The sequence below is a fragment of the Psittacula echo genome (genome assembly GCF_963264785.1).
Source record: "Psittacula echo genome assembly, chromosome: Z".
Taxonomy (NCBI): domain Eukaryota; kingdom Metazoa; phylum Chordata; class Aves; order Psittaciformes; family Psittacidae; genus Psittacula; species Psittacula echo.
The window spans coordinates 50,670,745-50,698,170 of record NC_137742.1 but is presented as its reverse complement, the minus strand read 5'-3'; the positions used below and the strand labels follow the sequence as shown (position 1 = coordinate 50,698,170).

Here is a 27,426-nt window from a genome sequence, read left to right as displayed (position 1 = left end):
GCACATGCAAAAAAATGTGGCATAGACTGTTTTACAGTTCAGCTGTATAGACAGTAGAATTCCAGTGCCCATGAATATTTCCTGGAACTGTTTAATTCACTAATAAAAATGTACTCCAGGAATCTAGAAGTCAGTATGAAGTCAGAGGGCATAGATTGTGTCCAAGTGAAATCAGTTTCAAGTTCAGGATTGACTCTATCCTTTCAAAAATCTGCAAGAGATTTAGGAATAACTTCTGAGTTTTACACTTGTGAATAAAGATATGAAAACATCATGTCATTCTGTACTCAGTTAACTACTGAAAAGAGTTCATTTTATTTGGTATTACTTTGGCAGTTTTGAAGCAAACTTCATTATTTATAAGTGATGACCATTAGGAATACATGGATACATAGGATATTGTTGCTTTTTTATTCCCTTTCAAAATTTAAAATGTAGCAGAAAATTGCCTGACCTTGGTAATGATGTTAGAAAGAATGCAGTTCAGTTTTCTATCTTTTTTTTTTTTTTAATGAGGACTTTTTAAATCTGTGTATTTTTCTTCCTAGGGTGTTTCAGTTACTTCATTTTTTTTCTCTTTGACCTGCATGTTTAGAAAATCTGGAAAGTGTTAAGTTTCTTTGTTAACAAATATTTATGATCTTCCAAATACATAGTAGAATTAAACTATAGATTACAACCAAAATATTCCACAGCTGTAATGTGCATATTCTTAATTGCAACAATGAACATGACAGGAGTACTGTGTAGGCAAGTTTATAGCACCAGTAAGCTCTAGCAGAAAAAGAACTTGGGTTTTTCAAACAGCTGAGAAAAGGATCACAATCTTTTTGTTTTCACTGTATCTAAGATAACTTGTTATACTAACCTAGATTTATGCCACACAGATAAGCAAATATCAGTTTTAAAAATAATGTTGATAATAATGTTGATAAGAATAATTCTGTATTTTTTTTAAGTGACCTTTTACCAATTTGGTGTTTTTTTCTATTAATTGCTACCACAGAAAAGCCATGTGCCTTATTCTGTTCACCAGCTGGAAAGGATCAACCCGTTCTTCTAACAGAAAAAGTCATGGATGGGACTTCTTGTGGCCACCATGGGTTAGATATCTGTGCAGATGGTAGATGCCAGGTACGTATTACTTGTTTCAAACGTAGGTACAGACTCACATATGCTAGCACATAAGTTTGTTACACATATGTGTGATAGCATGTTGCAATATGTGTGACCAAAGCTGAATGTCTCTTTTTGTGGCATATTGAAATAGTTTAAGCTAATTTCACTGACTGCAGAGCAGTATTTGAAGCAGCTGATGGGTTAGCTTGGGAAATGTGTATCTGTGATGATAAGGATACTTAAACTGCTGCAGAGTGGAAAATGAGTATAACTCATTTAATCTTGTAAGGTAAACCTCAGCTTTCAACAGGTTTGGAAATTTTGCTATGGAATGTACATATGTATATCTAATTCTGCCCTTTTCAGCAGTTCAGAATTTTACATTTAAACAAAAGACCAAAGAGGTAGAGTAAGAGACAATAGTAATAACAGGGTAGCAGATAATTAAAGCTGAGCAATTATGCTGTTTCTCATACTCAGAATTCATTTGGTTCACAGTTCTTTTATTGCTTTTGTAGTGTATCATATGGAAATTCTTCTATATAACAATCCACAGGGCTTTTTTTTCCCTTTGTCTGCTTCTCACTGCACACATTGAATTCAGTAAAAAAAACCAACTTCTAACACAGAAATAGCATTGCTAGATACTGTAATAACTTCAACAAATCACTTTATAGATGCATGCATGCATAAACACATGCAAATACATACATGTAGGTATAGTTATCCTTTCTTGAATGACTTAAGTGCGTGCGAAAAGAATACTTTTGAATACTTGTTGATTTGGGCCTTTAGCTCACCATGCAACAATTGCAGGTGTAATCAAAAAGATGATATATAGACCATTTTAACCAGGGGAAAAAAAAAAAAAAAGAGTTGTTTTTTGAATGTTTACGCTGTAATCAGTATTTTGAAATCTTTATTGCTTTTTATTGATTCTTTATCAAACAGCCTTGAAGTTTAATTGGTTTCATCAGATGCATTTATACAGTGCACAGGATTACTCTGTGATGACTTCTGCAGACTTTGATAGGCTTTTACTTCATATCAGGCCAGCATATACTAACTGTATTCCTACTGTCAACCTACCATTCACATTTATTGATAGAAATGTATCTAACATAATGATGTGGAGGTGCTTGATTAAACTCAATTTGTTTTAAACTGAATGCTATTTAAGCACAATTTACATTACGTATTACAGACATGTTTACATTCTATTCGAAATTTAGGTTCAAAAACATTAGATTGACCTTAAACAACACTTTACCACTGTGACCCGGCAATGTGCACTTGCAGCCTAGACGGCCAGTTGCATTTTGATTTGCATTCAAAGGAGTGAGGCCAGCAAGGCAAGAGAGGTGATTCCCTCCTCTACTCTGCTCTTGTGAGACCCCACCCGAAGTACTGCATCCAGCTCTGGAATCCTCAGCACAGGAAATATATGGACCTGCTAGAGAGGGTCCAGAGAAGGGCCACAGAAATGATTAGAAGCATAGAGTGCCACTCCTATGGTGTCAGGCTGAGAGAGTTGAGGTTGTTCAGCCTGGAGAAGAGAAGACTCCAGGGAGACCTTACTGTGGCTTTTCACTGTTTAAAAGGGGCCTATAAGAAAAATGAGGACAGACTTTTCAGCAGGGCCTGTTGTGATAGGACAAGGAGTAGTGGTTTTAAACTAAAAGATGGAGATTCAGGATGGATTTGAGGAAGAAATTTTTTACAAGGGTGGTGAAATATGGGATGCGGCACTCCTGGAGACATTCACGGCCAGGCTGGATGTGGTTCTGGGCAACCTGATCAATTGGAACAAGTGATCTGAGCAACCTGATGTGCTCGTTGCAGGGGGATTGGGCTACATAGCTTGTGAAGGTCCCTTCCAACCCAAACTATTCTATGATTCTATGAACCTCCCATATTTTGAGTAGAAAGCAGTAGAGTTGCACATGTTTCAGTCACTGAGCAGGAGGACCTGTGAGGTGTGTGCTGCCCAGGGTGAGGTGGGAACGTGGTTGTCTTCCTCTTGGAGAACAGCTGATAGAGTTAGACAACCATATAGGAAGACTGAATGTAACAATCTACATAAAATCACAGAAAAAATTACTATGGAAGCGATCTCTCTACATGAACTAGTGCAACTCTCATTCCATGCATAGCTAGATCATGTTGGTTAGGGTGTCTTCCAAAAGGGTGAGATGCTTGCTAATAAAAGCAGCTTTATGAAAAACGTGGCCTTTGTCACAATAGCTTTATTTTCTTCTCCCACAGAAATTTGGCTGTGATGGTATATTAGGATCCCTGGCTCGTGAAGATCATTGTGGTGTATGCAATGGTAATGGAAAGTCATGCAAAGTTATTAAAGGTGATTTTAACCATACCAGAGGAGCAGGTAAGTCTGTTAATCTCAAATAATCAGAGAACCAGTAGCTGTTTGATTACTTTGAGCACTGGGAACTTTAAAAAGCCGTACTTCTTTAAATTATGTCATTCCTCACAAGGACTTCAGATCCACTTTCATTAAGATAACAAGACATTTAAGATAAGAATGCATGAGTATTTTTAATTAATTGCAAATTGTTTCAATTATAATATAAGGAATTATCTAATTTGTCTTCTCTTATGGCACATTAGTTCATAGAAAAGTCTGATTTTTAAAAAAAGATGTGAAATAAATATACCATAAATTCTTATAGTTTAGATTCATTTAGCTTTCTACAAAATAAATATCTAAACTATGATCTGTTACCTCGAATAAAGTCTCTAAATCAAGCTAGGCAGTAGGAGAAGATAAACCCCAGTATGTTAAGAATTCTTTCATATTTTCATTATTTATTGTTTTTTACATATCATATCATAAAAATCAGATTTTCTGATGCACAATGGTCATGAGATTTTCAAATACTGCTGTGATCTATTCTTGGAATGAGCATAATTGACTGGCACACTACTATTGACAGAGTAGAGGATTAAAATCCAAATAATATGGGCCATGCGCCATGTATACCTTCTATCCAAGAAAAGTCTTTTCTTTGAAACAGCATTTGGCCAACTCTTTTAAGCATTTGTTTGCCATTACACTTTCAATTTCTTGAGTAGAAAATGTGCAGAATTTCAAGACAGTAAATAAATCACATCAAAAAATACTGAGATTAGAGCAGACAGTATAGCTTTAAAAATCAAGAACTTCACTGCATTATAGACTGAAATGTAGTACTTTTTTAAAAAATAAAAGGCATAATCTTCAGACATTCATCTCTGCCCATCTCTTAAGCTGAAGCTAATGCAGAACAGAGATCTCAAATCATGGAGGACTACAAGACCAAAAACTATAAAGAAGGTGACTGCTAATAGAAATTAAAATGTGTCAGCTCTCTTTTGTAGCAAATGTGAATATCTGCATGCTTTCAAGTTTATTCAGGGTTTTGTGTATTTTCCTTCTTAGGAAGCTGGACTGTCAGCAATATCTAGAAAGCTTTACCAGTGCTTGATGAAATTGAAGCTAAAAATGCTTCTTTGCAGCAATTTAATTTTTCGTGTTTCAAAAAGGTGTTGTAAATGCGCAGTACTTTGATATAGAACATTACATAGCTACACAGAATAAAAATTTGATTTACTTTCCAATTTCTTAAGTTCTTAACGGACAAGCTGAAATAGGTTTTTTTTTGTAACATTCTTGCTTCCACAGTATTTTTCATCTGCACTGCCTTTTCACCTCTTTTTGTCAAAGCAAACTGCTCAACACCATGTTTTAGTCCAACACTTTCAGGAAGCCATTGTAATGTAAAGCAAATCACTAATAAGGAGACTTAAACATTAAAGCCATTCATATCAGGATTTGAATGTGTTGAAAACAGAAGAGATGGAGCAAAAATATAAAACAAACAAACAAACGAACTAAAACAAAGCAAAACAAAAAACAAAACAAAACAAACAAACAAAAAAATAAACACACACAAAAAAAACCAAAACCACACAACAGTGAAAGGGTGCTTGGGTTTTACTGCCATACCATTTGCCTCCACACTCAGTGAAGTTGGAATCCGTTTATGGTCATCTGGAGGTGATGGTGACACTACGCTAAGTGTCCAGAGACAACTTCAGCTGCTCCAGTCCCAGCCTGCCCAGCCTCACTAATTCTTGTTACATTTTACTTTGGTATACTCTTTTAATATTATATTATGGTATATATACTACACATAATGCACAGTTTCATAGCTTGCTTCAGTATTTTAGAAGAACCCTCAAACCGTTACTATATATATATATATAATTTGTTACATGTAAAAAAAAATAATTAGGGGAGAAGAAATGAAAAAATATACAATATTAATTTTTCTACACTTCTTTATTTAACATGGGACATCTGGTCTCATGTTTAGGTTATGTGGAAGCTTTGGTGATACCTGCAGGAGCAAGGAGAATCAAAGTTGTGGAAGAAAAACCAGCTCGCAGCTATTTAGGTAAATGTCATCTATTTTGGTATTCATGTCCTGTTTTGGACAACACTGAAGAGTGTTACCTAAAGATGCTTATATGATTTAAAAAAAAAAAACAAAAACAAAAAAAAAAAAAAACCACACACAAAAAAAAAAAACAAACAAACAAAAAAAACCACACCAAAAAAAAAAACCCAAAAAACTGAGTGGAAAAAAAATATCTGTGGGATACATGCCTAAAGAAATTTTGTAGAAATAACAAAGTAAAAGAATGGTAATGGTTATAACACCATTCTTCATATAGATTTTATTTTGAGTTTTCATCTCTTGTCATTTTGTTTAGAGAATGTTTCAAATAATGTATCAGATGATTTAAGAAAAATTCTGCATGCATGAACATTTTCAATTTTCCGTATTGAAAGCACTAAAGAAAATATTTCACATAAAAATAGTGAAAAGAGTTTTATGCTGAAACATGGAATGATTTGTGCTCAGACAACAAAAAAGCCCACACTGACCAACATTTAGCAAACCACCAACAAAGTCAAACAAAATTTGTAAAATCAGATTTAAATGACAGAAAAGTATTTCTTTGCATTATTTTGAATTGTCTGACTGTTTTAATGGACAAATTTAATCACAATGAATTTTTATTTTTGGAGGAGGGGGCATTTGAGGTTTTTTGTTGTAGTTGTTTGGTTTGGGTTTGGTTTTTTTGTTTGTTTTTTGGTTTTGGGTTTTTTGGGTTTTTTTTTTTAGTTATACACTTAAATGAAATTCTTTTTCATTGAAAAAAAGATTTTTTCTGTCCTTTAATGAGTTCTGAAGCTGTTGCGTATGAGACTACACTTTGTTAGTATTATTATTAATAGTGTGTGAGTATCTGAAGTATCATAACTGGTGCTGTTCCATGCACTCCTTAAGTTTAAATTGAGAGAGACTTAGCATGAGAAATAGGATAATAAAGTGAAGAATTCTGTAGTTTAATCACTATTCTTAGTTCTGCTCAAAAGTAAGATCTACATTTAAAGAAACTTTTTCTCTGAGAACATTCAATGGAGAGAATTCAGATGTTCAATGTTAATTATGACAGGCTAAGTTATCAGTGGGTGACTCGACTTTATCATGGAGTCTGCATCTGTTGTGTTAAGATATAAGAGGAGATTTAGAGATCTCAGTTATTTCAGTGTTCACCAGTGAACCACAGATGTGGATATATAAGAGTGTTCAATCCATAACTGAAACTTCATTGGCATATTTTCTATATTTTCCAAGTTAGGGGGTTTTTGTTGTTTGCTTTTTGGTGTTTTTTTTTTTTCCCCCTCTATGTCTACCATGTTAACATATATGGACAACAGAAATACTATTGTACTATTGGGTTTAGTTGTTTTGTTGGTGTTTCGGGTTTTTTTTTGTTTGTTTTTAATAATGCAAAAATCAATAACTGTTGGAATTGTATTTAGGGAAATCAGTTCCTTTTTTATGAGTAGAAAACTGATTCATCCCTTACCTTAAAAGCGAGAAAAAATTATGTAATGCTTTTCGTACTCATAAAATAATGTCAGTCCTGCTGCTTATTTTTGAAAGCTGCTAATTAGCTTTTAATTGCTTGTCACTTCAATTTTACTTTTCTTAATTTCACTGTCAGTCTGAATGAGGATCAGACAGTATTTCACTGCAATATTTTTTTGTTAAGCCTTTATGGGGAACCAGGAACAGGTCTGTTACAGTATTTTGAATTAAAACCTTTGTTGTTGCACTTTTTTGGCTTCTTTACTAGCGGAAGCTATTTAAAATTTCTTCATATATAAGAGATGTATTCTGAAAGCGTAACAGTCTGAACTGAAAAGGAGTAACATTTTAAATGGGAATATTTTTTGATAGCATGAAAGTTTTGGGGAGAAAGCATATATATTTCCTGTTAGAAACAATGTTCTTCAAAATATTGTGATTAAAAATGTGAAATGTAATACAGATTAAATTCATGATTCTGGTTTGTTTTCTCTAACAGTTCTGTATGCTAACTTTGTGTTGCATAGTACTTTACATTTCTGTACCTCTTTTCTGTACATTTCTCTGTACCCCATTTCTCTAAACACATTTTAGCATTATGTTTTTTCAAATAACATAGCTCATTATACAATTAGTAATTGTATAATTAGAGATATAGCTGTAAACACAATTTAATCCAGTGTACGCTGAGCCTGTGGCTTACAAAGTAGTAGGAAATTTAAACTGAGGGAATATTTGATCTCTGTTGTATAGCACAGGTCAAATACAGAGGGAGTCAAAATGAGATACCCTTCTCTGTATTTAGCTGGTGGTCAGGAACCAGGGTCACTATGATCTGGAAGCTGAGATGATGTTGCTAAAGTGATGACTAAACCTACAGCGCACATCAGTAGCATCATTGTGTGATTGTGCTGTTGAAGCAAATCTTCAGAGGTACCTGACCACATCAAAAACCTTCTTTATCTGAGGTATATCAGCATATACCACAGTAGTAGGATCTCTGACATCCTAGGAGAAAAGATAAGGTGTAGCGTGTAGCTGCTTTTTCTGAATTGATTGATCTGCTGCAGTCTGTCCTATATGTTCTCCCCTGTGGGGAGGAATGAGCAGTGATATAGCCAAACATTAGGCATTGTTCCCTACTGAAGTTATATGAGAAAATGCATGAGAGACTCTGATTGTTCTTTCATCAATATTCAGCCATAGTAATTACTTGTAGCAAGAGTGTTTATTTAATTTGAGAATATTTCCTAAAGATTATACTATTAATTGTGAAACTTATTTTTAAGAATAAACTAGCAGTAATAACCCTGTCTGTTTATAACAGTGTTGACATAAAACTTGGCTCATATTCGGTTACTTTAAAAAAAAACTGATTGCAAAACAGCTATAAAAAAAAGTTGTTTCAATCATTATCTAGATTCCGTGGTCTAAGATAATGCCTTTTCTGTTGCTAAATTTTCATTTATATTTGGCAGGTGTAAACAATTTTTCAAAAAAAGTTCTTAATGCAGGATACAAAAAGGAAGATTACAGTAAGGACCTTCTGGTCAAACTAAAGTGCAAGGAAATGCATAGGCAGTGGAACCAGGGACATGGATCTTGGGAAATACATAGGGATGCTGCTCAGATATGTACGAATGGGATCAAGAAAGCTAGAGCACAGTCGGAGCTGAGTTTGGGAAGGAATGCAAAGAATAATTGGAGCTTCTGCAGGTATGTTAGAAAAGGAAGGTTAAAAAAATGTACACACACACATGGACACATGCAGATAAATAAGAGGAGAACTAACAACAACAAACATGGAGAAGACCGAGGTACTCAATAGTTTTTTTGCCTCAGTTTTAATGGTAAACACTCTTCCTACATCTTTTAGCTCCCTGCACTTAAAGGCAGTGGAATGAAGTTCTTTCTATTACAGGTCAGATTCAAGAACACCTGAGGAACCTGAACATACAGCAGTATATGGGACTCAATGAATGCATCCCAAGGCCCTGATGAAACTGGTTTATGTAGTTGCCAAGCCACTCTCAAGCATATTTAAAAAGTCATGGTGGTCAGGTGAAAGCCCCAGTGACTGCAGAGAAGGGAATGTTGCACCCTTTTAAAAACTGTAATAAGGAAGATCCTGGGAACTACTGACCTGTAAGATTTAATTCAATTGAAATTTTCAAAAAGTTACTCAAATCTCAAGACTTACAGTTTTTAACATGGGTTTGAAGGGAACACATGATAACCTGAATGGAAGCAGGTTGAACAGGTGAAACAATGGTGCCCTTTACAAAAGATACCAGTGAAAGTACTCTTATTTATGATTAAATGTCAGATATTTTTTGTATTTTCTGGAAAAAAATAAGGGTCAGGCAAAATGACATTCTCTTGGTACTTTTCTTGGAAAGTGTAACTAAATTTTGCACAGAACAAAAGGTAAAATTTACAATTCAGAAAAATGCCAACTTTTATCTTAATTTGGAGCAATTACCTTTTTTCTTAACCTCCCTGTAAAGTGTGGAAATTTCAACTTAAGCAAAAATTTCTAAGTTAATACAGTGGTGTAGTATTGTACATTTTCTCATAGAAAAAATTAAAAGATTAATAGAAACAGATTTAGCAAGTGAATCACCAGGATCATGGCACTGTTGCTGCCCACTGAGCACTGGGAGATGCAATAGCTGAACTGTGAAATGTTGCATCTGTATGGCTGTTTAGCATATTGCACCTTATGAAAATAGAAGTGTATATCCCTTGTGCAGTAATAAAAATACGTTGCACTCACCACCACCACTTAACTGTCACTGTGATGATGGCTGGTTTATGCTCTGCAGAGATAGACTTGTAATTAACAGCCTTATTCTAGCACTGAAATTTTGGTCTTGGTTACAGATTAATTAAGTTTCACAGGCCAAGGTTTTTTTGTCTTTTTAGTGGTAGATGTATTGATGAATTTGTTTTATAACCTGAGAGAGGATACATTTGTGCACTGTATTTTCTTCCTGTATATCATTACTTTGTACAGAAAATCCTCCTCTATCAAAAGCTAAATAGATTGGGAATATGTGTGTTATTTGGAGTAAAACGCAATGAACTTGCTTACAATACAGGGTATGACAGAGTCAAGAGTGAAGTTGGATTGCCTGAATTCAGTCCTAAATTTTAGGCTTGAGGATACCCTTTCTTACTTTGTTTAACTCTAGTGGCTCAAGTGAGGAATATGAAAGCAGAAAATGCAAGATCTGGCATCCTCCTTGTGTTCTGGGGCTGGAATTCCAGTGCCCTGCCCAAGTTACTGTGCTGTGGCACGCATGTTCTTTTTAAAGACAAGACAAAATGATGCAAGGTCTGCTGCTCTCCAGAGAAAGAATGCTGCTCCATCTGAGCAGCATGACCCAACTGGACCTTGTCGCTTTCAAGTACATTTGTTTTGGTAAGAGGATTGGCCCTACAGTTTAAACACTAAATAGAACTTAATTACCATTAATAACAGAATGACTAAATCTAAAATACCAATTTTAAAATCTTGTAAAATCACCAGTTACTTTTAGTACAGAGCTGTTCTACAGCATTAATAGATTTTATAGTCTTAACATGTCTAACACAGTGCTGCAGTGGTACACAGAAGTGGCGTCCTGTGCAATTGGATTTCTGCCAGTCCATAGACCTGTTGCCATTGTTTCCCATAGAAACAAAACATAACAGTATAAATATGAATAGGAGAGAAGATGATTATAGGAGTGACTCACATTAACATACAACTTTGAAAAAGAAATTTTGGGCAAGCCTTAAACTGTCAAGGTTCTCTTACAAAGGTCTGATGCCAAACATGCAATTTCAGTGAAGAGGAATGTATGAAATGTCTTGTCCAGAAGGTGACTTCAAGTATATTCTGCTTCACATGACTATTCAGACCTGATCTGAACATAAAAAATAAAATAAAGTAAAATTAAATAAGATTACAAGTTCCTTACAGAAGAATCTATTTCATTTACTATAGAAAACTAATGTAAAAGTCTATGTTCTCAATGTATGAATTAGATTTTACCTGACTTGATGATGCTTTTGAATATAAATTTGGCCAACAAGAGGAATGATCAGCCAAAATGAACAAGATTTTTCTGTTTGTTAGAAGCATCAAATTATATGGTGAAAGTGTTTAAATAAGTGCAGATGACAGTAGTATTGTCACATTTGAAGGTGGAGAAATAGGCACTAATGTAATGTAACTAATGTAAAATAACTAATGTAATTATTAGAGGGGAAAGAATTCTCAAGAAGGTGGTTTGGGTTTTTTTCAGGATTTAGCCTAATTCCACAGATCTTGAATGTTGTCTTGTGAAATTTTTGTTTCCCATGACTTTATGATTATAAAAATGACCACCCTGGGAATAGGTAATTTTTACCTTTGCCTTAAATAAATTCTGTGATCAAATTATGAAATATGCTGGAGTCTGTCAGTCTCTTCAGGCATGAAAGCACTGATGTTAACTTCAAGTAATGTTAAACACACATAGTTTTGCCAAGCATTCCTTCCAGAAAATGTTTCTAAAGCATGTTTCAGTTGAAGTTCATGTATAGCAGGATCCATAAATATCTCTGCAAACAGTTAGGTGATTTCACCTACTTTTCAAATTATCCGAACAGGAAGTGGAAGGAGGTCCAAATCACTATGGAAGAGACATATTTTATATTGGGCTTTTTTCATATATTTTGCAGCTCTTCGAGATGCTGGAAAACAGTCAATCAATAGTGACTGGAAGATAGAGCATTCAGGAACATTCAATATTGCCGGGACCACTGTCCATTATGTTCGGAGAGGTCTCTGGGAGAAAATATCAGCCAAAGGTCCCACAACGTCACCTTTACATTTACTGGTATGACAATACGAATTGGGTTTTTTTACCTGATTCCTATTATATAGCATGATAACCAATTTTTTTTCCAGTCTCCTGAAGATGAGATCTGCATATGCTCATATAAATATATACACCTGCTTATATATATATATATAGATCTGTTAACCTACTTCCTAAAAAATGCATTTAAGTCCCAGAATAATCCTTGCATTGTTGAGGCAAGATGGAAGGTCTCACTGTTTCTACAAATGTCATAAAAAGCTGATGTGCTTAAGGAGAGAGATTCAAATTAATATGAAATGGTTTTCATCCTGGCTCATTACTGCACAGCATTGCCATTTCTGTATTGCAATCACCAAGTTCTCCATAAAAAAGTAGGGGTTTGATGTGTTTCAGTGTAGAGGATGAAGAGTTGATAGCCACCAGAAAGAGGGAGACATGATGAGGAAGTATTTCACAATTCAAAATCCTTCAAATACAGTAAGTTGATGGGTATATCCAAAAGCGTTTTATATCTGATGCGTCTAAGAAAGGTCTCCTCTATTTAAGAGCACTGAAATCACAGGACATAATTGTCCTCCAGATAGCTGGTGAATTTTTTTGCTTGTTTATTTGTTGACCTTCATGTTAAGTTAAATAATTTTTCCCATTGTCTTGCTTTGGATACTCTCTTTAATTTCTTCTATGAAATCCATTAGGAGATTGAAAGGTATTAAGTCATTATAACACATTTTTCAAGATTATCTCCTCACAGTTCATCTTCCACAGTGTCTATGTGCATAGGTAGGTTTTCCTTCTCTGTATCTTGCAGGTGCTGCTCTTCCATGATCAGAGCTATGGTCTACACTATGAGTACACAATTCCACTGGATCCTCTTCCTGAGAATCAGAGCTCTAAAGTACCGGAGCCTCTTTTCATGTGGACTCATTCTGGCTGGGAGGACTGTGATGCTGTATGTGGAGGAGGTAAAATAAAAGAAAAAATGTGCAAACGCACACACGTATGTATAAAAAAATTAAAAAATTAAAAATTTATATATATAAACAATGTGCATGTATATACAGAACACATATACATGTGTGTATACAATATGCATATGTAAATGTATGTATACTCTGTGTGTATACATGTGTCTCTCAAACACATGGCATATTAACACTTAAGGCTCTGATGGCCAGTGCCGTATATTTCATAGTAATATCTTTATTATGGCTTGTATGATTCCACACAGTGGTGGACATACTTCAGTCTCATGCTTCCTGATTCTATTAAAAGAATAATGATAACCCTAGGAAAAGATTCAAACTAAATAAAGTAAGTAGAAAAAGATGCTAGTGAAGGAACAAAATCTAGATCAGCAAAGCAAATTCAGGACACAGTTTCCAAGAAGAAATACAAGTGCAAGAGCTAGAACAAGAATAGAAAGTTCATATGCATTCCACTCTGTATTTGGAACTTTTGAAGATAAATGATCTGTAAAAGACATTTCAAACTACAGAAAAGCTCAACCCAGTCTCAGATCAAATATGTACAGTTAGTAACATGAGTTGAAGATGATCCAGAAACATATGGAACAAATATTACAACAGCAGATATTAGTATGCTGATGTGATATTTTTCCTATGCTTATGTTTATAACCATAAAAAATGTGAATTTGGAAGAACAGAATACGGTTATAAAAACAAATATTGGAACATGAACAGTACTGCTGTAACAAAATCCTTTAAAAGTGCTGTTTAGAAAATGGTTATTCAGATAGATAATTGCACTGAAAAAACACTCCAGAGTTTTTTAAATTAATGCAACCTATAGAGATCTCTTCATACCTTGTGCAACAGTCACACTTCCACTGTGAATACTGTATTGACTTTTGATACCTGTCATTCCTGCTTATGACCTTGACAGTCATGGTTGCTGTGACCAGACATTCTGAACAGTGCTGTGCACCTTGTGATTGAATAAGAAGGCCTGGAAACGCTTTACTTTCTCATAACAGCAGCTTAAAGAACACAGTGTTCTAGCTCCTTTGACTCTGTGAACAATCCTAGTGTCATGACAGATTACTGTAGTTTCCATAAACATGCTTTTTGTGGTTTGGTAAGAAAGCTTCTTCCCTGAAGGTATTTTGTACGTGGTGCAAGTAGCATCCTCTGTTTCTTAGTAGTGCATTCCTATTCACTTGGAATATTCATGGTTTTTACAGTTTCCTGAAGTATTTTTAGACTAATTTTAATGCTACCACAATCTCTCGTTATTGCCCTAAATATTTCTGAAGTTACCTATCATAAGTCTTAAAATTCAGCATGTTGGTAATTTATTCTACATTAACGCTTAAATAAATATTTAAGCGTTTTAATGCAATGTTTATCATATTTTTCTGTTGTAACTGGCCATCATTTTATGTTAATGTCTAAAATAACTGAGTTAATGCAAAGTTCCATAAGAAGAATTTTTACTCCAAATATTGTGAAATAGACATGAAAGATTTTTCTCACTTTAAACAAAAGCATTTTAACTGTTCTTTTAGTTCTTAGCTTAAATATGAAGCAATAATGAAATTTAAATGCTTCAGCTTGTACCCTGTGCAAATATTTGTGATTCAATTTTTAACATCAATATTTTGATGAATCTAATTAAATAATATTACTAAATAATATTAGTTCTGCTTAAATGCTTAAAGTGTATGTCAGGATGAAACTACTGATGAAGCCATGAAGCCATGATGAAACCATGCATGTGGTTTCATGCATGTTTATGAATGTAACTAGCCTGCAACCTCCTGTGTTGCAGAAAAGCTTTTTGTGGGGGAGAGAATAGAAATACATAGCTGTATTATGTAAATGCAGAAAGAATTGTCAAACATTTCAAATGCTGTATATGATAGATTAGTTGCATGTGCTGTCAAATACACAAGCGCCGTGTAAAATGTCAGCTCTGGTCACGCACATAATGCCTATTTGTAACTTAACTGCTCCATCCACAGGCACATTTCTGATCGCTGGTGAACATTGCGTGCTGGAGTCTGCCCCTCTCCTGCACGCACCCTCTCTGTTGGTAAACTTCCAGATAGAAACAGAGTGTTAAAACGTAACTGAAGGAATAATTGGTTATGAACGTATTTTCTACTAATTGAAGTCTTTAATACAAAGATTGCTAGTTTTCTAAAAATTATGTTGCAGTCTGATTGCAAGTTATTGCTTGTGGTAGTAGTACTGCTTATATTAAACTCTGCTTATGACACTTCCAGCTTCAAGAGACACTGGGCTCCTACCCATGCATCAGGGCAAGGTTTCTGTACAGAACATGCTCTAGGTCTCTGCAGGCAGCACCTAACTTCCTAAATGATTACCCTACAGATCAGGTCAGTTGTGTGGCCTCTTTGGTTCATGGGGAATAGTGCAGACTCCTTACTGAAGGCTGCATGTGCTGAATTCCTTCAGCTGAGTGCCAGTCAGATTACCAGTGTGCTTCTAAACCAGGCAGTACTACTAAGCTCAGCAAGATGGAGCATCAGGACCTGCCATTCATTTCATCATTTTATATATTAATTAAACACTATACTTTTCTATGTAATTTTTCTGCCAGCTTTTCTCAGTGCTGGGGTCTCAGTGATTAAGAAAGAAACAATTATTCCAGTAAGATTAAGGGTTTGGCCTATGACTAGTTACATGAATAAAGTAGCAAAACTGTTGACTCTAGTGTGCAAAGACTGGATTAGAGAATCACCTTGTTCCCTACAAACTTTAATATGTCTCTTAGGCTCCCTACTAGCTTTCATTTTGTTGTACAGGTTTTACAATTCTTTTAGCCAAACTGTATATAAAATAGCTGTAACTGATAAAGATATCTTTGTCCTTTTTTACTGAAGTTGCATATTCCTGGTTTCCCCACATACCTGCTTCATTTTAAACTAGGTGAAAGAAAGACAACAGTCTCTTGCACGAAGATTATGAACAAGAATATCAGCCTTGTGGACAACAAGAAGTGCAAATATTTAACAAAGCCTGAACCGCAGATCCGCAAGTGCAATGAGCAGCCATGCCAGACCAGGTAATATTGTTTTGGTTAAATTAAACTGTAATATCTAGATGTAAAAATCTTAGGTGCTAACAGACATGACAGACTCTGGCAATTAATATGTATATACATGTATCCAAAAGTTTATAATGCAAACTGTAGGGAAAACAGAAACATTGGCTGGTGTTTGCCCTGAGTTTTAACGGAAGAGATCCCTTAAGCACATGCTTACATAAATTCTTATTCAATAAAGCAACTCATTACTTTCTTGAGGAAATGTTCTCACACACTGATATGTGCTATGAAATTGAAATTTAAATGCTGTTTATATAAAGGTGGATTTAATCCCTTGCTTTTAATTAATGATATATTTTAGGGTTTTGTTCAGTCAAGGCTTCTGTCCTTTAAAAGCTCTTAGTAAGCTTTCAGGGCACCAAGTAGTAAATAAATAAATAAATAACTGTTAATCAGGTATTCTACACTGATGCAACTTGAAGTCTAGAGCACCTTCCACTCGCTTTTCGCGTCCCTCCCCCTGTGCCCTTCTGTATGTGAATCAATAGGTAGAACTAGACTCTGATGGTGGATTAGTGGAAGAAGCAGAAGGAGCTTTCTTTCTCTGAATTTATCCCCAGGAGGCAGCTGCAGCATATAGCTTTTGCCATGCAAAGCACACCTCCTTTGGTCTCCCTGCAGCAAAGCTAGCAGCCTGCTCCATGCACTGGCTGGCCAGGCTGCAACAGTGACCTATTCCAGAGTTTGCCGTCCTGTTTCCATATGGCAGCTAAGAATTATGGCTAAGGAAGCCCCCAAGAATTGTGTGGTCTTTGTTAAAGTATCTGCCACCTTTCAAGGTAGGGGAGGTCAGCTAGCAATAGTTGGCTAGCATCCCCAGGAATAAGCACTGGGATAGGTCTACTGCAGTCATTTGAAGGAGTTGTACATGGCATTTTTAAAGAAAACAATGCAAACTAAATGAAATGCAAATATTGTTGAAGAAGTTATGGAAAATGAACCAGAAGACAGCTTTCTTGGAAAAGGTGAAATACTGAAATTGCTAAAATGCAAGGTATGATACATTTTAAGTAAGACCAAACCACTGAGGTTTGGACTTCCTCAGACTTGGTCATTACACTTTGGAGGGATTTTTTGTATTTCATTATATACATACTTAAGGAGATCTTTATTTTATTTTAATTTATTTTATTTTATTTTAAACATCACTGTGCACTTAATGGATAGAAATTGAATAGTCTAGATTTTTTTTCTGAGGCATTGTCAACTATAAATTTTCAGTGTTCTGTACTCTTTCCGGCTTATTAAATGAAACATTTAAATGTTGCTAATTGCTTTGCTGAGAAATGTAAAAAAGTATCATAATCCTTAAAATATATCCAGTTTTAATACAGTGTTAATGATTAGTACAAAACAAAATATTGTTAGCTTTAAGCAGAAATTAACTAAGGCATATGCTTGCATAACTAGTTGTTTGTTATTTGCACTTCAAGCAGTATCTTAAATTCTGTTGAATTATCTTGACAGGCTGTGATTTGTAAATTATGTCTCTGGACTGATAATAAAAATAATCTTAGTTAAATGTTTTATTTTCTTACAACAAATGTGTGACAGAAGGTTGGATCAGGTTAGTGAAATCTCAGTTTCCTAAAAAACTCTTCCTTGCAATCAGTCTCCTGGGATACACTTGTGTACTGCATCAGTGGCAGGGCTGTTTGATTTTTAAGGGCACGTGGATATAGTCTGGAGATTCAGAACGTTTGGGGAAAATTATATTCTGGAATGATTGCTCTCCAGGTACATGGGCTCTGCCAAGTGGCATCAGCCTTCTTTGCTGCTGTGATTTAAACCACAGAATCTGAGTTAGGCCTGACCCTGAAGAACATGAAGAAATCTGAGCTTTTATACCTCCGCCAGAAGTATAAAATGAGCAATGAGCCTTTCACACAGGATTGATTCTGTCTTGCAACTGAGTATTTTCAAAGAATGCTCTACTTTATATGGCTGGCATGTAACAGTCAGGCTGATCAGTGATCTGTCATCTTTAAAATGTATGTTGTGGTACTTTTCTGATTTCTTGTTACTGCATTGTCTGTATTTCTTTGCAGATGGATGATGACAGAATGGACTCCATGTTCAAGGACCTGTGGAAAAGGGACCCAAAACAGACAAGTCGCCTGCACACAGCAGCTCAGAAATGGGACCCTGATCAGAGCTAGGGAGAGGGATTGCCTTGGACCAAAGCCTGCTTCTGCACAGCGCTGTGAAGGCCAGGACTGCATGACTGTGTGGGAGGCAGGAGTCTGGTCTGAGGTGCTGCATTTATTTATACAAATAGTCCATAGTGATTATTTATGCCTTACTTGTTTTTGAGAAAATGATTTTTTCAGTGACAAGTGGCACAGGTCAGCCTGATGATTTTCATGGTCCTCATGCAGTCCTCATGGCAAAGAGATTAGGGACTAGGAAAGCCAGCCATGTGGAACTACTACATTTTACCTAGTTAATGTCCTGAAACAGTTTCTTTTGGCCAGTTTTCAAGCGCGTATCATCATGTATGTCCTGATTGTATTAGTGGGTAACTAAGGGTGAATGGAATTAACACCATCACTTATCAGCTACCAGACCTTGGGTTCAGAGTAGAAACATTGCTTGACATACTTTTGTACCAAGGGATGTTGATCAGCAGATGATTGCTGCCATTCTACTTCAGAAAGGCTATGAGGGGAGCCTTCCTCTCTATTCTCACCACTTTTTCCAAGAATGGCACAGTGGGCAAAAGGGCTTGCAAATGACACAATTTTGCATACATCCTGAAGCACTGCTTTAGAATGTAATTGCTATTCAAAAGGCTTCGTTAATTTAAGATCTTTTAATCTGCATCTTCATTTGGCTTTCTTCCTCTTCTTAAAAGCTATACCACTTCTAAAAGTAATTGACTGTGGAGAAAGAAGGGTGTTGTTATCACTTCCATCTGGGCAAGCTGAATGGGTTATTTGGAGCTTCTCTCTCCATTTGAAAAGCAAAGGCAATTCTGATGGTCTCTCATACCAGAAGCTGAGCTATGGATCCCTTCAGGTTGAAAATACAAACAGCAGCTTCTGAATGTGGATGCAGGCCCTTCTTTGAGGTCCCCTACTCACCAGCATCCCTTAATCCCCAAACAAGAAAGAACAGACACAGGGAGTGTTTCCAAAGATGGAAAGCAGATGCTAAGGTAGAGATAAGAGAAGTATATAGGAACAGTTCCTGGTTTGGTATGCAGATGTCTATAATGCAAGGACTGTTTGTGAGAAGAATGGTATTCACTTTCAGAGGTGTGAGAAAGAAACCCAGATTGTTCAATTGGCTTGTTTTACTTAAGAGACGAGAAATAAGTGAGCATGTTTCTGTTGGAAGCAATAAATATATTTTGAAGAGTGAGGTGTTTCCCATGGCCATTCCTACTATCACTATTATATTGGAAGCTGGCCATTACTGCTTCCTGCAGTTATGATCAGCTTGGCAAAGGAGAGTTTTAATCTGCAAGCAGTGGGATGATCAAAAGCAGTGATAATGTTTTGAGAAGGAAATGGCATAATTTTTGGCAGAGTAAGTGGGAATGGTGGAAAAAAAATAGATTATGATCTTCTGTGCAACTCAAAGAGAGTTTTCACATGCTGCATATGCAGACTTTGAATTTTCAAATTCAGTCCGGATTCTTGCACAGTTTTAGAATATTTACTTTTCTGGTTTAGCTTTTTTCCCTCCCAAAAAAGGTATCTTAGACATTAGCAGAATTTTTCTGAAGTTGCTTCATATCTTATTCTTGTGAATATTATGTAGATTTTCTTTCATTACACTTCCTTTCATTTGTAGAACAAAGATCGCCTAATGTTTTCAGTATTATAGTTGGCATTCACTTCATCATAACTTTTCAGATGTTTTCTTATCCAAAAGCCTAGGTTTTCCTCAAGCAAATAATTTTTTATCTAATTATGTGTTTTTAGCTGAAAATGCAGCTATTTATCTTTCTGCACCATAATGAATTTTTGTTCATTTGTTAGTTTCTAATAAATCCAGTGTCTATGCAGTTGAATATTGGAAGGCAGGAAAACACTGAAGTCTTTAAATATTTATGTTAGCCTGGCAGAGGTCATTAGAAGGGAATGAAATGTGATAACTATGACTCTTGTGGAAATCTGAAGAACATCTTTTTCCAACAGTGCTCTGTAAAGTGTGGTAAGGGAGTACGGCATCGGACTGTGAGGTGCACCAATCCCCGCAAGAAATGTGTTTTGTCCACAAGACCTAAAGAAGCAGAGGACTGTGAAGATTATTCCAAATGCTTTATCTGGAGAATGGGAGACTGGTCTAAGGTGAGGCATTCTTGGTACTGGTGCCCCAAGGCATAATATATTTTTCAAGCCAAATTCTTTGTAAGAATTGCTTTTATCAGAAGTGTAGGAGTCTCCAACTGAGAGAACAATAAGGCTACAAAAAAAACCAAACCAAAAAATAACCCAAACTACCCAAAACAGGTGGTCACACTGAGACCACAGTATAAATGAAAACCAGAAATAAGAAGAAAGCATGAGATGAATCTTCAGTATCATGGAAGTCTGGTATAAATTAACTGTTGTCAGTAGGCAGGCAAGCAGCTTCAGAAACTGTAGCTCACTTCAACATCACAGTTTACGCATTTCATTAATTTGTGTTTGCAAATTTTATTTGTCTTTCCAGTAAGTTACACGCTCCAGCCTTATAAAGAAGCACCTTTAGCCTATTAAATTTCCACACAGACCATTTAATATCTAGGAAGCATCTATTATTGTCTGTTCTGAACACTTGATGTAGCTGTCAGTACATTATTTCCTTGGAATATGGATTTTTATTTCAGTGAGGTATATAAGCACAGGCCAAACTGTAACAGAAAACAGTGGTTAGATCTGTAATTGAGTGTGTTGTAGGTTGAAGATCTGGTGCAGTTTTGAATATCCAAACCATGCTGTAATACTGAAATTGAACCATGTCAAGGTTTTCTCTTGCCATATCACAGACCACACTTTAACAGAGAAACTGTAATGTTTATTTTTTCTTTCCTTGCTTCTCTTCATGACTTTGCACACAACTACTTTCAGGGCATAACATTATTGCAGCAGTTTTTAACTTGCTTGTATGGAGAAGTATTTAACGTATTTTTAGTTGTCTTTCATGTGAGGTAACAGCTGGAAACAAGGACTAAAGCCAGCAGTGTATGCCTAGCCAGCCTTCCAAGAACTAGCTGCAAGTACTCTGTGGGCAAGTGGTGTTTCATAGAATTCTGCTTGGGAGCTCCCATTTTATGATGATAGGGTACAAATTGTCACGATCACATTACTATTTATTCCATGCCTTTTTTCACTTTTAAAGGATGAAGGATAATGTAACATGATTTGGATTTTTTTATTCTAGTGGTGATAATTTAAAATATTTGAAAATATTTTGGAACAGCTTCACAAAAACTAGATGATAACCCCCATACCTTAGTTCTTCAAAAGCACAGAATAGTATATTCGTTATTTTTTAAAGCAAAAGAAGCAACTAACCTTCAGTAACAGCGTTAATTTTACAAGATGTGTTTGGCAATAAGGTTTTTATATACCACAGAAGTGCAGTAAAAAACTTCCATCATTTGACACCAGTAGCAACAGGGAGTAGACTATGGAGAAATTACTATCTGCTTTCTTAATTGAAGCAGTTAAATTTAGGGTGCTGAGGCTATGTGGGGATGCTTAGGCAGTTCCACTGTGTTCCCAGTGCCCTCTGGAGAAAAGATCTTTATCCTCTAGCTCATATATTTTTCACAAACATCCATGTCATAGATGAATGTACAAGGACTTACTTCTTCCTGTTTAAAATTTACTGACATCTTGTTAGTTCTGCTTTCTTCCCACAGTTAAAGCTGTAATGCTCTCACCAAAATTGTACTTTAAATTTCAAAATTAGCAGATAAGGAAATAATTTCATATGGAACTGACAAAATCTGCTGAACAGTTAACATCCAGCCTGACTGTGAGTTGTGCAGTTGAGATTTTCCAAGATTTACACCAAAAAATATATACTTTAGTTTCTCTACAGAGACATGAGTTCAATTTAAAATGTAGTTGGATTTTTTTTTTTTTTCCCTGTTGCTATTCTGTTCCATTGCTAGAGTACCTAGCAACATGAAGTCATGGCATACATGTTAATATGTCTGCAATGGGGGAAACAAATGGAAAACTCAGATAAATATTAATCTTTGCTCAATGTTTGTTTCTAACTCAGAAGTTCAGTGCAGCCTTCTGTGTTCACTGTTTTTACTCTTTAGGATTGTTCTTGACATTGACAGAAGGCTGTTCCTTTGAGCAGCGCCAAGTTCACCCAAGCTAATGCCAAGACTTGGCTTGAAAAAATTAGATGACATCTTTCACACATCGAAACAAGAGCCTTAATGTGATCCTTTATTGGCTTTGCTGCTCTCCTTGAACTCCTAAGGCATAATTTAAAATGAAGCTTAAATAGCACTATTACTGAAAAATAACATTATTAATAATCATAGTAGTGCTTTAATGGAGTTAATTTGTTTTAGAGGTACAGTCACATAGAGATCAAATAATTCTTATGCTCAATGTTTTAACATTAATACCAAGATCAAATAAAATTTGACCAAAATTGCAGCTCCAATAATCAATAAATACACCAATCTTTTTAAAACTCTGATTAATTTAAAAGTGTGCTGTATAAGCTGGCCTGTATGCAGCATTAAACTCCATAATAGCTCTTAAGTCAGCAAGGTGAGTCAATATGCTGAACATAGCTGTTCTGAACATCAGTTGGCCTCTGTCCCTGCCTTCATGAGGAAAATTAGTATGATGAGAGAGTAAAGAATAAAGGCTCAAACTGAGCTTCTGAAGCCAACACCTAGCAACATTACCAATTACATTATCTTTTCCCAGTGAATGCTATACTTGGAATACCAAACTTAACAATGCAAAGGTTAGATTCAGATGAAGAAAGCCCATAGCTACTATAGTGCTGGTTAGGGTGAGGTGTAGCTCAGTCTTACTAGCAGCAGTGGCCTTTACTAAGCTGCCCGTTGCCATTCATTTCAAGGCTATGCCAGGATAGGGTCACACTCAAAGAAATTAATTATCTAAAGGTAAACAAGTAGGCAGGGGAGAAGTGAAATGAAATGCATATGAACTTTGTGTTTACACATCTACCTGGCTTACTAGAGAAGTTCACATCATTGTAGTAGTCACTCTCCAAAACGGACTTTGAATGTCAACAGCATAGAGTGGTTGAAAAACAGGACTAAGGTACTATGCTTCATGTAGGAATTTTTTCATTGTTGTTTTTATTGCTACTATGTAGAATCTTCAGAACATCAGTGGAATAAATGAAACATGAGAGGCAGGATGAATTTTGGGAACGGAGAATAATTTGGAAAGTGGGTTTTGAAAATATTAATTAAAAGCTTAAGTTTGATATGATATTATACCAGAAACTTTTTGGAAAGATTCATCAGGGGATAATAGGATCAAAACACTGTACAACACAGTAGAATTTAGGAGCAGCCATTTGTAAGATGAAGCAGTATAAAGTATGTATATAGGAGCCCAGGAAAGATTTGGCTGTGGAAGCTGGAAAGGGAATGCATTCAGTAGAAACTGAAGAATCAGCAGCAGTAGACTTTCTAAATAGTGTCTATGTACTAGACCGAAGATACAGAGTAGTCAAATACAACATCTAGGATAATGGTCCCAATGGTTCAGAAGAGGTTCACTTTGTAATAGCCTGAAGAAGTGAAAATGGGGAACAAAGGTTAATCTGTTAATTTTTTTTCCAGTAAGTCTGAAAGGACATCTGAGGCTACTTTCCAACTTATTTATTTAAGATAGTACATGCAAGTGCCCACTAGAAATCACATGTGTCTATTGTTGGGGAAGTCAAGCCTCCAGCTGTTGGGGGGAGACAGAATGAACCCAACAGGTCACAGAGAGATGTCCCAGTTGACTGGTACAAAAAGCAGCTATCAGTGACGAGGACTGATCCTCTTCTATCCCAATCAAAGAACATGTCAAAATTGACAGATAAAAGAAAAAAAAAATTGTTTTTTGCCAGTGATTCAACAGCATGGAACATCCAGTCTTTAAACTGTATTTTTAAATATTTAAACCACCCCTAAATTCCCACAGAAAATTGACTCAACTGCTTGCTGCTCCTCAATTAAAAAAAGTAGAATTTGGGTAATGTTAATGTTACTGACAAGGTAATTAGCCTTGGTTTTATTCTTTGGATTCCCATTCAAATTTGTTAGCTTTTTCAGATTCCAGGAACAGTGCTGGCCATAAGTCAAAATATGACACTAATCGTAGATTTATGGACAAAGAAATTGTGTTATTTTTGTGAAATAATAGAAGTCAAAATAATACTGCCATTATGTTAATAACTTTTATATTGACTTAATTATACAGTTAGTTTCCAGCAAGTGAGGTATGTCTTTGTTTCAGAATTGAAGTATGATCAAATCATATGGAAGATGTCAATAAAATGAAATGAGAGTGAGGATTTTGTACATTTCTAACCAATCCGGTAATATTAACACAATTTGTTTTAGATAAAGGTGGGGTTTTTTTTAGGTCAATGTACTGTAGTATTTTGCCTGGAATAAATGTAATTTCATGTTAGTTTCTAGAAAGACAGAATAAGACCACCCTTAATACTAGGTAAAAACACTAATAAGACTGGAAAGGATTTTAAAAATATCAATTTTTTACACACACAGAGCTGCACACAAATGGGAAATTCTGGTATCTGTACCACACTTAGATATACTGGGACATCTTTGCTGGTTTTTGCTACAAGTCTCTTTAGGATAAGCAAAGTTTTGTGAATGCCAGACTGGAAACCTGTACTTAAGCAGGCATGTACAACCAGTCTTGTTGTATGATGTACAGTATGCTGCAGAGTGCCATCTGAAAGAGTGGTATGGGGAAAGAGGAGATTCACTTACACAGCCTGTCTGAAAAAAGAAATGGGTAATATTGATGAATTCAGCAATTGCATGAAATTGCTTTGGATTGTGCTGATTTTAAAGAGGTTTCCAGGGAGATGCATGCTAGTGTCACAGATCAGTAGTTAAAAGGTTGACTGATTAACAGTTAAAGGAAGTCTAGGAAATTCTAAAAGAAAAGGAGAGCTGAAATATGCTGGAACAGGCTAGGGTTGTCTTACTCCCTGGAAGTAGAATTAAAATGATAAAAATGCTCTAAAATGGATAATTCAGAACTTTATAAATAAATTATGCTTTCCAACAGTATCTCAGAACTAGATATTGTTAGTATGGAGTCATAGACTTTGAACTTTTGGGCAGCTTTACAAATTTTATGGATGCTCCTTCCAGCCATAGCCTCTGTGGTTCTACCTACAGCCTGAAACCATAGCTGTAAGTGAAGCAATCTGGCTGCTGCTTGCCTTAACAGTGTCTGCCACTCCTTAAAATTGACAGGTATGATTGACTCTGTTCTTGCTTACTGGTGTGAGAAACCAGACTTCTCTTTCTAGTGAAGCGGAAATTGCTTGTGAGTTGGTATGAATTTTGAAAACTTTTCACTATGCCATGTAGCCCATTTTATCTGAAGTTGAGTAGACTGTAGGTATTCATGCTGTACACATGATCTCTATTTTGCTGTTTTCTGTTGTTAACATCTAACTGTCCCTTTACCTTCTGTAATTATGTTCCATACTGGCAGTTTGTCCAGCTGTTTATTGGATTGACAGATTTGGCAATCTGGCATTGCGCAAAAAAGATAGGTAGCTGTGATAGTTGTTTTAGTGGTATTCTGGATTCAGATATCCAGGGCATCCACTTTGGTTTTTTATATGACACCCTTCTTTCCAGACAAATTACTCTTCCTACAGGCTTACTGAAAACTGGCAGAGTGGATGTTTGGTCTGAAAAGTGCTGGTACTGTCTGTTAGCATTAATAACCCTTTTCAACTGTGATGAATAGAGTCATAATCTAGAGTCCAAAACCCGCATAAAGTGGATTTGCAAAATGCTAATTTACTTTTTTTTTTTTTTCATTTTAAAAATAGTCTTTGACTATACACAGTGACATAAAAAATTTGAATGTCTAGGATAGTAACAGTATTGTTCAAGCATGGCTTCAGCTCCCGAATATTAAGCTGACATGTTTTCATGAAAAATGAAATAATGCATAATTTGCAGGTAGATAAATAGTGCTTTACCAGTGAAATCTTTATTCTAACACCCTACCACACAACCATTACAATGCAGAACTTTATAGCCCAACTAGCAGGATTTGTATCCTAGAGTACTCTTCTGAATGAGGAAGAGTAGTAACACGGAGCATCCCTTAAGTGTCCTTGTGGCGACACTAATTCTTGCTCAGTCAGGATTGATCTAAAAAGATTATTCTCAACAAAATTTTATAATATAGGGACTGTACTCATCATCAGAATTCCAGGGTCTCAAGAAGCTATGCTAAATTTATGTGTAAAAAAATACCATCACATAACACCACAAGTCCCCTGATACTTTGAACCAAATACTTTTTTTATCTTTTCAGTATACGCTTTTGCTTCATGTTCATTACTCTAATTTCTGTCTTAATGTCTTGCCTTAGCTTAGTGATACACACCAGGCAAATAATTTCATTGGTCTGTTCACAAAATGCCTAGATTTTTTCTCTGATAACTGAAAAGTCGTTCCGAAGCTGTTGTGTTCAGGAAAATGTCCAGTGCTGAAACCTAATCCAATAAACATTTTTTTGCCTGGTATATCTCCATCTCTATGATCATCTCTCTCTCTTTCCAGAATATTTTCCTCAGCATCTCTGATTGTATCATCTGCCAACATGTAACTCATTTAGCTGGTTCTGTTAGAATTTATGTAATCCTTCTGCTCTTATGGGATCTGATTTTTGTGTGTTGGAAAACTTTTTTTCTTTCATGCATTTTTTTTTGTCTTATTATTTTTTTTTATGTCAGTTAACATAGATAATACTGCTTCAGGTGTTCATTCTTGTAATAAACTTGATCTTCTATGAAGTCCTTATTTTCTCACAAAAGTATTGGGGTTTTTTGTTACTTTGTTTTAATTTATGTGATTCTCACATTTTACTATTTTTAATAGCTTGCAACTAGTTGTGAGCTGAAAATACTTTAAAAATACAATTTACAGCTAATTCTTGAAGACTTTTTTAAGATAATTGTTTCAAATTCAAGACTGTGATTTCTGACTGGCAAGACAGAATCAGAATAACTACTTAATATTGTTCATTTACCAGTTTTAAAGACTTACTGGCAGTATTCTGTATTTTTAAATACTCAGAGAAAGATTTTCTTTTCCACTTTATATGTGCTGTTTCAGGCTGTTGGTCATAGATCTGCATTTAATCTCCAGAGTTCTCTCATCTAACCTTGCCACAAATACTTCCAATAATATTGACAT

At 35.5% G+C, this 27,426-nt stretch overlaps 1 protein-coding gene across 1 annotated transcript in view; it reads left to right on the top strand.

Annotated features, from left to right (window-relative positions):
• The window catches only part of ADAMTS19 (ADAM metallopeptidase with thrombospondin type 1 motif 19), a gene marked incomplete at both ends in the record, with an annotated part of 154,936 nt that overhangs the window by 111,515 nt on the left and 15,995 nt on the right, over positions 1-27,426 (top strand). The window contains 8 exons of the mRNA XM_080636600.1: positions 1,007-1,134; positions 3,385-3,505; positions 5,496-5,576; positions 11,775-11,932; positions 12,726-12,879; positions 15,830-15,965; positions 18,056-18,260; positions 20,153-20,305. Of these exons, the coding sequence (XP_080492726.1) occupies positions 1,007-1,134; positions 3,385-3,505; positions 5,496-5,576; positions 11,775-11,932; positions 12,726-12,879; positions 15,830-15,965; positions 18,056-18,260; positions 20,153-20,305 (1,136 nt within the window). The remainder of the gene's footprint in view (positions 1-1,006; positions 1,135-3,384; positions 3,506-5,495; positions 5,577-11,774; positions 11,933-12,725; positions 12,880-15,829; positions 15,966-18,055; positions 18,261-20,152; positions 20,306-27,426) is intronic.